This window comes from Dermacentor variabilis, chromosome 5 (genome assembly GCF_050947875.1).
Source record: "Dermacentor variabilis isolate Ectoservices chromosome 5, ASM5094787v1, whole genome shotgun sequence".
Classification (NCBI taxonomy): Eukaryota; Metazoa; Arthropoda; class Arachnida; order Ixodida; family Ixodidae; genus Dermacentor; species Dermacentor variabilis.
Window position 1 is genome coordinate 139,471,703 of NC_134572.1, and position 12,084 is coordinate 139,483,786.

Genomic DNA, 12,084 nt, shown 5'->3' on the forward strand with positions numbered 1-12,084 from the left:
AATCAATCCCTTGGAACGTCACTGTTGACCACTTTACACACCCCATGTGTCCGTTTATCTTGAGGCCACTCCAATGCCACGATTGCATGAAGCTAGGATAGGTGAATGATGTGTGCGAGTGGAGTACACTCTAGTGCGAGTACACGAGAGTTTTTTCACGCTACGCTGAGGCCCATGTTGCAGACTTCCTGTGCAACCATGGCTATCACACGCATCGACTGCCCTGGGTCCCATGATGCTTCCTCAACGGACGGTCCCAAAGTGAAGAGGGAAAATGAGATGTTGAAGCAGATGGTGAGCAACCGTTGGTCTCGTTGGGAAGCTCTTGCAGCCTTTAAAAAGCGACGTTCCCGACGCTTTCGGACTTGAAAGAAGGTCTATGCCTCTGTAAAGAGTGCACCACATCCGACGACACCTCCTCTTCTACCAGTTAGGCCTTGCAGAGTCGAGTTTAAATCTTACAGGTTCATGGCGGAGAACATGAATAGTCAGGCGTCGGCCACGCCATTGTTACGTTTCGCCTACGACGCGCGGTTTAGCCGGCGCGGATGCAACGGACGCCGGGGCTTCGTTCAAAGCGGCAGACATTTTGGCCCGTTCGGCGCCGCCGCTACGCCTCCCTGCCAAGCGCGTCCAGGCATGTTCCAATGCCACGTGTCTTCATGTGCGTGTGTGAGTGTATGTGCATATTGGTGCCCACGCTTGTCGAAGCGCGGCAGCCGGGGAGAGGAGCTCCCAACAACTGTGAACCAAGGGGGTCCGAGCGGCGCCGACACGACGGCTGCTCCTCCTTCTCTTCCCATTGTGCCCACGCTTGTCGAAGCGCGGCAGCCGGGGAGAGGAGCTCCCAACAACTGTGAAGCAAGGGGGTCCGAGCGGCGCCGACACGACGGCTGCTCCTCCTTCTCTTCCCATTGTGCCCACGCTTGTTGAAGCGCGGCAGCCGGGGAGAGGAGCTCCCAACAACTGTGAAGCAAGGGGAGTCCGAGTGGCGCCGACACGTCGCTGCGCCACCTTATCCCATTGTGCCCGAGCGGCACAGTCACGTGCTCGTCTATAGAGGGGTTCCTTCTTGCCCTCAACTGCGAGAGTATAAAAGCAGCTGCCCCCGGACGCCAAGAGGGCTCCGATTTCTTCTGTTGAGTAAAGTGCACTCCCGTCTCTCTACTTCGGTCAACCTGACCGCCAACTCTTTGCGATGTTAGAATAAACAAGTTGTTTTGTTGTTACCAGTCGACTCATGCTTTGCCGGGACCTTCGGATGCTTCCAGTTGTACCCCAGGCCGCCAGGCCAACGCTACCCTTGGGGCTTGCGACCCAGGTGCAACAACGGGCGTCAGCGCCGAGTTCCCAACAACTCGTACCAGCGGTGCGACCACAACAACTGTCTGCCAGCGGTGAGATCGCGACAACGGAGGCCAGCAGCGAAGAGATGCAGTTGACTGTATGCTGAGCAGCTCAACGACCATCCGGGAGCAGTGCAACGAGCCCTGTGTGATGACTGGTTGCCTGCAGCGGAACGACTGCGCTGAAGTCTTGGCTGCGAGGTTTGGTGAGTGCGGGACTTTCTTCTTCTGAGCTTTGCCAGGCTTTTGTTAGTGTCAGAAACAGAGCTGGTAATTGTGGTTGTCGTTGCTGCCGGGTTAGTTTGCGGCAAGACAATAGTAAGCAGTAGAGAAAGCAGCATTCAGAGCAGCCATGGATTTGAAGTCGTTGCGCAAACCGAAATTGCTGGAGCTTGCAAGAGAGTTGGGTCTGGATGTCTCAGACAAACTCAGAAAACCTGAACTGCTAAGGGCTATTCTTGAGTTAGAAGCTGAGGATGACGAGCTGTCGGAATGCCTTGAGACCATTGAGGAGAGGGAGACTGCAAAAAGACAGGAGCGCGAACTTAAAGAACAGAAAGAGAAAGAAGAGCGTGAACGTAAAGAAGAGAAAGAAAAAGAAGAGCGTCAACACGCTTTGGAAATGAAGCGGCTCGAGATAGAGGTGGAACGCGCTCGTAATGGAAGTCAGGCACACGGTGCAGGAGAACGAGTATCGTTCAAAATGACTGACCTGATGCGGCCGTTTATGCTTGGAGAGGACATTGGTTTGTTCCTGGTTAACTTTGAGCGAACGTGCGAGAAGCAGGGGTTCTCTCGGGAAACGTGGCCACAGCGCTTGCTCACTTTGTTACCCGGCGAGGCGGCCGACGTAGTCGCTCGCTTGGATAGAGAGGAGGCAGAGGATTTCGACAAAGTGAAATCGAGTCTGCTAAAAAAGTACAGGCTGTCAGCAGAGGCGTTCCGTCGGAAGTTTCGGGAAAATGAGAAAGGCAGAAGTGAGTCATATACAGAGTTTGCGTACAGGCTTATGTCAAACATGCAGGAGTGGCTCAAAGAAGAGAAAGCGTTTGGTGACCACGATAAAGTTCTGCAGTGCTTCGGGCTGGAACAGTTTTATAGTCGGTTACCTGAGAACGTGCGGTACTGGGTCTTGGATAGGCCAGACGTTAGTACAGTGGCTAAAGCCGCCGAGCTAGCCGAGGAGTTTGTGACGCGTCGGGCTCGCGGAGCTAAGGACGGTCAAAAGGGTGAATTTGGCTCGAAGTTTGAGAGGCCAAAGTTCACACCCATGAGAGCAAGGGGCGACACACGTAGTGCGGATGAAAGGAGACGGCGGAGACGGCGGCAAAACGAACGAAAGGAGACGGCGGCAACCGAAGCCGAACGCAGAAAACGGTTCGAGATGAGGCAAGCGCGCGTTTGTTATACGTGCCGGAAGCCGGGTCACTTTTCGGCGCAGTGTCCGGAAACAACACCAAAAGTTGTGTTTTTGTCAATATGCAGCACTGACGAGAACATGAAGCTTCTCGAGCCTTACATGCGAGACCTCCTCGTGAACGGGAAAGAGTGCCGAGTGCTTCGCGATTCCGCAGCTACGATGGATGTAGTTCACCCCTCTTACGTAGAACCCCATATGTTCACGGGCGAGTGCGCATGGATCGAGCAAGCCGTGGAAGCTCATAGCGTGTGTCTGCCGGTAGCAAAAGTGCTTATTGAAGGACCTTTCGGAGCGCTTGAGACGGAGGCGGCAGTGTCATCTATGCTGCCCCCCCAGTACCCGTACCTATTTTCGAACAAGTCCGATCACCTCCTGCGCGAGAAGGGGCTTTTGTTTGGTGAGGCTAGCGTTCAGGCCTTAACCAGATCGAAGGTTCGGGAGCTCGCTGCAAAGGCGGTAGTTGCGGGGCCGACGTTATCAAACAATGAAAAAGGGTCAGAGGCGCAGCAAGCCGATATTCAGAGCACGCCCGAACTGTATAAAATTGAGTCTGTAACGTTAAAGGCACCAGATACTGGAGAGGAAATTCCCGATGCGGGAAAGTTAGAAGAGCTATCTGCAGATTTGCTCATCGCGCCTACGTCAGACGGACTTAATAGGTTGCTAAAAGTCAGCCGGTCGGCTTTGATAGCCGAGCAAAAAAAGGATGGCAGCCTAGAAAACGTACGCTGCATTGTCAAGGAAGGTATCGCCAAGAAAAATGCTCGTTTTGTGGAAAGAGGTGGAGTCCTGTAGCGGAAGTATCTAGACCGCAGAGGAGTGGAGTTCGATCAGCTGATCGTGCCTCAATGCTATCGTGAGGATCTGTTGCGCTTGTCGCACGGGAGTTCATGGTCCGGACACCTAGGAGTTAAGAAAACTAAGGACCGTCTCTTGCAAGAGTACTATTGGCCAGGGTGTTTTCGGGACGCAGACCACTTTGTGAAGACATGTGACACCTGTCAGCGGGTGGGCAAACCAGGGGACAAATCGAGGGCGCCGTTGAGATTGGTACCTATCATTACGGAGCCTTTTAGACGGCTCGTTATTGATACAGTGGGACCTCTGCCGGTAACAGCCACGGGGTACAGACACATTTTGACTGTGATCTGCCCAGCGACAAAGTTCCCTGAAGCAGTGCCGCTTAAAGAACTCAGCTCAGTTGAAATAGTCAATGCACTACTGTCCATATTTGCGCGAGTTGGTTTTCTTGCGGAAATCCAATCAGATCAGGGCACAGTGTTTACTAGCGCTTTGACGACAACTTTTCTCGAAAGGTGTGGGGTAAAGCTGTTACACAGCTCAGTGTACCACCCACAGTCGAATTCCGTTGAGAAGCTCCACTCCGTCATGAAGCGCGTGTTGAGAGCATTGTGTTTTGAACATCAAACTGACTGGGAGCTGTGTCTGCCTGGGGTGATGTTTGCATTACGGACCGCGCCGCATGCGGCTACGGGGTTTTCGCCAGCTGAGCTGGTGTACGGTCGCTCGTTTCGGTCTCCGCTTCGCATGCTTCGAGAATCGTGGGAAGGCAGGGGCGACGACCCAGTCGTGGTAGAGTACGTGCTTAAGCTCCTCGAACGCTTAAGAAGGGCACTGGAGTTGTCAGTGTAGCAATGGCAAAGGCCCAGCAGAGGGCCAAGGTTTATTATGATCGGACCGCCAGGGCCCGTCGTTTTGAGGTGGGCGATGAGGTCATGATATTGCGCACATCGCTAAACAACAAACTAGACGTGCAGTGGGAGGGCCCAGCACGAATTGTTCAGAAACCGTCGGACGTTAACTACGTGGTGAATCTGCCAGGAAAGCGGAAAGCACAGCAAGTTTACCACTGTAATCTGCTCAAACCTTATAGACAAAGGGAAGCAGTGGTGTGCATGATGGTAAACGTTCCTGAAGAGCTTCCGGTCGAGCTTCCGGGACTAAACTCAGTGACGAACAGGAAAGACACCGATCAGGTCATTAGTGACTTAGTCAGGGGAACATCGCTGTCGCCTGAGCAGAAAACCGAACTACACCAGCTCTTACAAGAGTTTCAAGGTCTGTTCTCTGAGAGGCCTGGTAGGACTTCTGTCCTTACTCATGATATAAAACTTACCTCCCCAGAGCCAGTACGATCCAAGGCGTATCGGGTGTCACCCCGCCAGAGCGATATTATGGAGGCTGAGGTAAAGAAAATGCTACAGCTCGGTGTTATTGAGGCAGGTGAGAGTGATTATACCTCCCCTTTGATTTTAGTTGAGGTACCGGGCAAGGAACCTCGTCCTTGCGTCGACTACCGCAGGCTTAATTCCATCACTAAGGATCAAATTTATCCGATCCCTAACATCGAGGAGCGCCTTGAGAAAGTTAGTAGCGCTCAGTTTATTTCCACCCTAGATCTTGTCAGGGGTTATTGGCAGGTTCCACTTACAGAAGAGGCTAGTAGGTATGCGGCGTTCATTTCCCCAATGGGAACATTCCGTCCTAAAGTGTTGAGTTTTGGTTTGAAGAACGCGCCATACTGCTTTTCAAGCCTCATGGATAAAGTGTTGCGGGGACAGCAAGAATTCGCTTTAGCGTATCTAGACGACGTAGCGATATTCTCCGCATCCTGGTCTGAGCATATGGCACACTTGCGGGCAGTGCTAACCCGCCTGCGCGAAGCGGGCTTGACAGTCAAGGCTCCTAAGTGCCAGTTAGCACAGGCCGAGGTTGTCTACCTCGGTCACGTGATTGGTCAGGGTCGTCGCCGCCCCTCTGAAATAAAGGTGGCCGCTGTGCGAGACTTCCCGCAACCGCGCACGAAGACCGACATTCGGTCGTTCTTAGGTGTCGCCGGCTACTATCAGAGGTACATCCCCAGGTACTCTGATATCGCGGCTCCCCTGACGGATGCTCTAAGAAAAACAAAGCGCCAAACAGTCGTCTGGGACGAGACAAAGGAAAGAGCTTTTAGGGCCCTAAAGAGTGCCCTAACAAGCCAGCCTGTGCTACGACCGCCAAACTATACAAAAGGGTTCGTTGTTCAGTGCGATGCTAGTGAGCGAGGCATGGGCGTTGTACTGTGCCAACGGGAAAATGGAGAAGTAGAGCACCCCGTCCTGTATGCTAGTCGTAAGCTGACCAGTCGTGAGCAGGCGTATAGCGCCACCGAGAAAGAGTGTGCGTGTCTCGTGTGGGCCGTTCAGAAATTGTCATGCTATCTAGCCGGCTCGAGGTTTATCATTGAGACGGATCACTGCCCTCTCCAATGGCTGCAGACCATCTCTCCCAAAAATGGCCGCCTCCTGCGCTGGAGCCTCGCTTTGCAACAATATTCCTTTGAGGTGCGTTACAAAAAGGGGAGTCTCAACGGTAACGCCGATGGCTTAAGTCGAAGCCCCTAACGTAGGAATCAGCCTCAAAATTGTTTGTTACTGATGTTTTTCTTCTTGAGGCAGGATTTTTAACATATTGCTTTTGTTTAGTGTTTCAAAGTGATGATATGCATTCTAGTGCAATTTTCCAATTTGTGGACGCGTTCTGAGTGCTGCTAGACTACTGTAAGGAACTAGGCAGTGGTATAAAAGGGGAAAGAGCCTAGCAGGGCTTAGTGAGGGTTGTGCCGTGCTTGCTGACTGAGCGGTTGAGTTTCAGCGTAGTTCTAACTCTGGCCGGGAACGAGAACAAAAATGTGAACTCTCCCGAAGTCACTTTGCAGTGTCCCGTGCGAACCTGAACGAGAGAACGAGGCCTTCTCTGTGCGCTGCGCTCAAGAAACGTCGAGGGACGCCCGACTTCGGTTATGAGCATCATCGAGCGACATCCCTCCGGACAGCGGATGCAGTCCCCTGACCTTCGGGATCTCCTTCCCCCGGCGGGGCGGTCTGTTACGTTTCGCCTACGACGCGCGGTTTAGCCGGCGCGGATGCAACGGACGCCGGGGCTTCGTTCAAAGCGGCAGACATTTTGGCCCGTTCGGCGCCGCCGCTACGCCTCCCTGCCAAGCGCGTCCAGGCATGTTCCAATGCCACGTGTCTTCATGTGCGTGTGTGAGTGTATGTGCATACTGGTGCCCACGCTTGTCGAAGCGCGGCAGTCGGGGAGAGGAGCTCCCAACAACTGTGAAGCAAGGGGGTCCGAGCGGCGCCGACACGACGGCTGCTCCTCCTTCTCTTCCCATTGTGCCCACGCTTGTCGAAGCGCGGCAGCCGGGGAGAGGAGCTCCCAACAACTGTGAAGCAAGGGGAGGTCCGAGTGGCGCCGACACGTCGCTGCGCCACCTTATCCCATTGTTCCCGAGCGGCACAGTCACGTGCTCGTCTATAGAGGGGTTCCTTCTTGCCCTCAACTGCGAGAGTATAAAAGCAGCTGCCCCCGGACGCCAAGAGGGCTCCGATTTCTTCTGTTGAGTAAAGTGCACTCCCGTCTCTCTACTTCGGTCAACCTGACCGCCAACTCTTTGCGATGTTAGAATAAACAAGTTGTTTTGTTGTTACCAGTCGACTCATGCTTTGCCGGGACCTTCGGATGCTTCCAGTTGTACCCCAGGCCGCCAGGCCAACGCTACCCTTGGGGCTTGCGACCCAGGTGCAACAACGGGCGTCAGCGCCGAGTTCCCAACAACTCGTACCAGCGGTGCGACCACAAAACCATACAGTTTCATACAATTACTGGAGGGAACTGTAGCGCTAGTGTCAACGGAAGCTGCAAGCAGGGAAGTTCAGCCAGCATTGTAATGATGGGTAGTACATATATTTTCCTCAAATTCGTCCTTCTTGACTTAAAACGACTTCATGATGTTGCAGAGGAATCATTTTTAAGAAAGCGCTGTGCTACAAATAATAAAATACACATTATTTAAATTGCTTATGGCGGAATTTGATCACAGAGCCTCTAGCGCAGAAGCCCGATATTGAAACCACTACGTCACGAACGCGTGGACAAGCGGAATGACAGCGATTATTAGAGATTATGCGTGCTTGCCGAGTCTCTGAAAATTCTGCACTTAAAAAATATGTATAAATTGCTTTAAAATTTAGGCTGATTTAGGCACAAATAAAACGCAATAAACGAAGCCAGAAAAACGACTGTAGCCTTCAGCACGAAGATAAGACAAATACATATACTATCCATCATTTTCATGGTGGCTGAACGATGGCAATGCCAGAGTTCGGTGTAGTAATTGTAAGAAACTCCATGGCGCGTGCTGCCAAAGCCATATATGAAGCCATAACCGGAATCTCAACCAAAGCCACAGCCGATGCCGCAGCTGCAGCAAGAGCCACAGGTGGAGCTCGAGCCACATCAAGTGATATAGAGCACAGCTGTAGATTCCACAGCGCCGGCTCCCGACAAACTGCCCGAAGAAGACCAGCATGTAGTTGTGATGCTCCGGTCTCTCTTGAGTATTTTTAAAATGTTCTTGGATAAGCTGCATACTCCACCAGAGCGAGGTGCTGTGCGAGTGCTAAATGCTCTTAATTCAGTGCCTGCCAGTCGCAAGTAACCACAATGGCTCGCCCGCAGCCTTCCATTCGCACTGAAGTAAAGAAAGTGAGCGATTTACTCTAACGGCATACTGCGATGCACTGCGACGTACTGCTGACAACCACTCCCCTGGAGTCATCCCAGATAATTTCAACGCGCATCAACAGCTATGCGGAAGCACCAAGATTGTCTCCAGACGGCAAAATGACGACAGGCCAGCGCATCTCTGCGCTTCGCTGCACACAGTGCAGGGTGCCCACACAGCATGTGTTCACTCTCTACCTCTTTATATTGCCCCCTCTCCTTTGCCTCCAGAGTAGGCCACAAAGCGGACCCTCGCTTGGTTGACGTTCCTGCCTTTCTGCTTTGTTTTCTCTTATTCCCTCATAACGCAATAAGTTTATTTTCTAAAAAGCCTTCGCTCTCAGTGAACATATTCGTTTCCCTTTGCACCATACTGGACAAAGAGAATGTCATTAATTTCTGTATATATTCACTCTTTAATATACCGGAGTCTATACGAATTACAAAAGTTCGTTCTGCACTTTTATTTACACAACAAAGCTGGTGATGGTAAAATGCATGGTCGTACAGGCTCAATTCTCCAGATATTTTGTGAGCAAAATCTGGTTTAATGTGCTCCCTCTTCCCACTTGATATGCACCAGAAAGCCCTCGGGCAACTTGTTTCAATCGAAAAATACCACACACCCTTAGACCGTTTTTCTTTTTTCTTTCTTTTATTTTGTTGCCTAGGACATTTAAAAAAGCCTGTACTGAAATTGGTTTACCTCAGAGTTTATGAGAAGTCTCACTCATTCCTAGTATTTAACGCAACAAAAGGTTGATTCATGGAGAGACAGAAGACAAGGCACACTTCAGTACTTGTGTTTCTTTATTCTGTTTGTCTCTGTATCAAGGACTTTTTTCAATAAATACTAAAAAAGCAGTACCAACAAGACGGTAACTGCACAATTGCAAACTCACTTGTTGGAAGTAATTTACTAAACGCTACCTTCTAGACTTTGAATTGGCATAACTGACGCATCCATTGTCGATAATTTGTAATTAGCACTGTAATGCAGTAGCCTGCGACTTAGTAGTAACCGTGGGTTTTGTATTGAGTTTTAGTATTTCATTTGCTTGAGGTATTCCACACCTTGCCTTCATGAAGTAATATGTACACAACATTTTTCAGCTTTCATTTGCTAAACAATAAAACGTGAGAAGAATAATGAATAAATCCTTGTGGACTTTTTGTATCAATTCAAAAGCACCGACAGGCCCCACAAAGGCACTCAAAATGCGAGCAAACATAGACTCAAGAGGTGTAGAGACGCTTTTAGCTTCTGCCACTTGGAAAAACAAAACTCTGCATCACATGGAGTGCCGCATGCATGAAGGCGCGCATAAATATATGTAAAAGATAATGCGGGAGTATCTGCCGCAGTTGGCGATGAACTTTGTAAGAGTGTTACGTTTACGAAACATGATACGAATAAACGATGATAGCATCTAGAAAGACTATGGCGATCCTGATAAATAAGCGTGCAGTGCGATCTTCAGAACTCAAAATTCTACGTTTCATTGTGTGCTAAGAACAACACTTTCTTAAGCAGCTGCTTTGTAGACGGCATAATTTGACGTGTTTACTAACTAAACTTGCAAAAAACTCACCTGGAATAGTTATGTTCGTTTGAAGCACAGTTCATTTTGTTGAGAAGCTGGGTTTCACAGAAGGCCACCTTAGGTTGCTCAGAAGGCCTCCAGGCACTATAATTAATCCACGAGGCTTCTTGATGGCTTAGGCAAGCACCACCAGTAACGGAACTGAAGCAGTTTCTATGGTAGATTGGGAGAGAAGGGAGGCCAGAATTCACTGATTTCTAGGCCAAGTTAGCAGTGCTTTCTTTTCCTATTTTTTTTTTGGAAACGGGCATATAGGACGTAAAACGTAGTCACAACTTGAAGCTTTAAGCTTTTAGCCAAATAAATATTTGCTCCGTAAGTAAGTTTCACTTCAGTGTTTAATATTGCGCTGTACGCAGCAATTTCTAATGCATCAAGCTGCCCGGAACACTTTTCTCTCGGGCCATCTTCTGAACTAACCACGCTGGTGTATATTATCGGTTCTTTGTGGTGCGGCATCCAGTGCGACGCCTGACTATCGATAGGCATTCTGCTTGGTGCTTCGACTATGAATGTACGCTGAAAGTTACAGTATGAAAAATGATCAATTCAGGAAATGACTAAACGTGAAGTCCCTTAACCGGATTGATGAAGAAATCTACTCACCTTATGTCGTCTGGCTTAATTTCTTGGGCTAGAAAAAGATAGACAAGTTCATGGCGCAACTTTGTATATGTGAAAAGATTTCCAAGCGAATTTCAAAATAAAGACGGCCTGACTGTCTCCGAGGCCGAAGCTACCAAGAGTTAAGTAGCAACACTGACGCTTGTACTTGATGAACACTATTCTTCGTGTGTTAGTTTACTGGATTTTCATATTTAGTAAAGTCAGTGCTTAAAATGACCGAAACATTCAGATGCCTTTATCTGCTTACCTGCTGTAATAGCCTTCGCTTGTTCAAGTCGACGTTTTCGTATTAAAAACAGGACATAACTTGTTGCAGCTACAAGGAGCAGGAACCCGATAAGTGCAATGAACCATGGCTGCGTAACAATCTTTTCAAAAGGTCGAGAAAGTGACGTTGAAGATGATGTGCCTTCTGTAATATGCAAAAAAGTCATTCACTGTTAAGCATGGAAGAGGGCTTCGGCCTTTTTAATGTGCATAAGGATATGATAATGATGATGATGATCTGGCCACTACTTAAACTATGCAAGACTTGCAGCTATCCAGCCTAACCCGGGGATAGCAGTTTCGCCGTAGCAATTTTCCTGGCGGAAAGCCGAAAATCTGAAAAACAGGACTAGCAGAGCTTTAACATTAATTTGCAGCCCTTTATCACAGAGAAGCTGTATTGGGGGGGGGGGGGGGGGGTCGAGCACTTACGGAGTCGCCATCTGTCGGAAGCGCCTCCCTTGCGTAGTATGAGGGATCACGCGACGCGCTCCTCATAGGTTTGGCTTACGGCGCTTAAGAAAAACACCACGCGGTAGCCCTCCTGTACATTTCTGTAAGTACTCTCAAAACGAGGCAACGTTATTACTGTCCAAATAATAATCCTGGGCAAGCTGAAAGCACAGAATCGTTTACAGAGGCCATCTCTTTACTGAATACATACAGTGAAAGCCACTGCGCGCGGTCTCCACGACGGAGTCTCCCGAATCTGCTTGCGTGAAAGGTCGGCAATCGCTAAGCGCAAGCTATGTGAATTATTGACACGTGTACTTGTCTTTATCGGGCGACACGTTTCATCGCCTAACAAATGTTATCGCACAGCGCAGGACGCGCCTGCGTGTATCGGAAGTTTCTGGGATGCCATCGATGGTTCGATCTGCTGTCTGTGACCGAACCTTGTGTAACCTAATTGAATGTGTGCGCGACGCGAATAATGTAGAACTTTGTGGAATGCACGCGGCTCCCAGCGATTACTGTGGAACATTCGACGACTGATGTATAAAAGCCGACGCGCTTGACCCGCTCATCAGATTTTCGAACCGTGTTCGCCGCTATCGTAGTGCTTTAAGTGTAGCCTGTTTTTGTGGGCACAGGTTCGCCCAATAAAAGTTAGTTTTCTCTTTCACAATATTGCTACTGTGCTCTTCAACGTCACCACCACGTGATAATGTGTTCTTATAGTGGGCGGTCTGTATAAGCACATGGCACATAACAGAACGAAGCCTCAATGCATGCAGCGATCGCA

General features: G+C 49.8%; 1 protein-coding gene across 1 annotated transcript in view; it reads right to left on the reverse strand.

The window, feature by feature from the left end:
• The window catches only part of LOC142583195 (roundabout homolog 1-like), a 187,070-nt gene that overhangs the window by 13,812 nt on the left and 161,174 nt on the right, over nucleotides 1-12,084 (reverse strand). The window contains exons 14-16 of the mRNA XM_075693552.1: nucleotides 10,819-10,983; nucleotides 10,551-10,578; nucleotides 9,933-10,097 (exon numbers count right to left, since the gene is read on the reverse strand). Of these exons, the coding sequence (XP_075549667.1) occupies nucleotides 9,933-10,097; nucleotides 10,551-10,578; nucleotides 10,819-10,983 (358 nt within the window). The remainder of the gene's footprint in view (nucleotides 1-9,932; nucleotides 10,098-10,550; nucleotides 10,579-10,818; nucleotides 10,984-12,084) is intronic.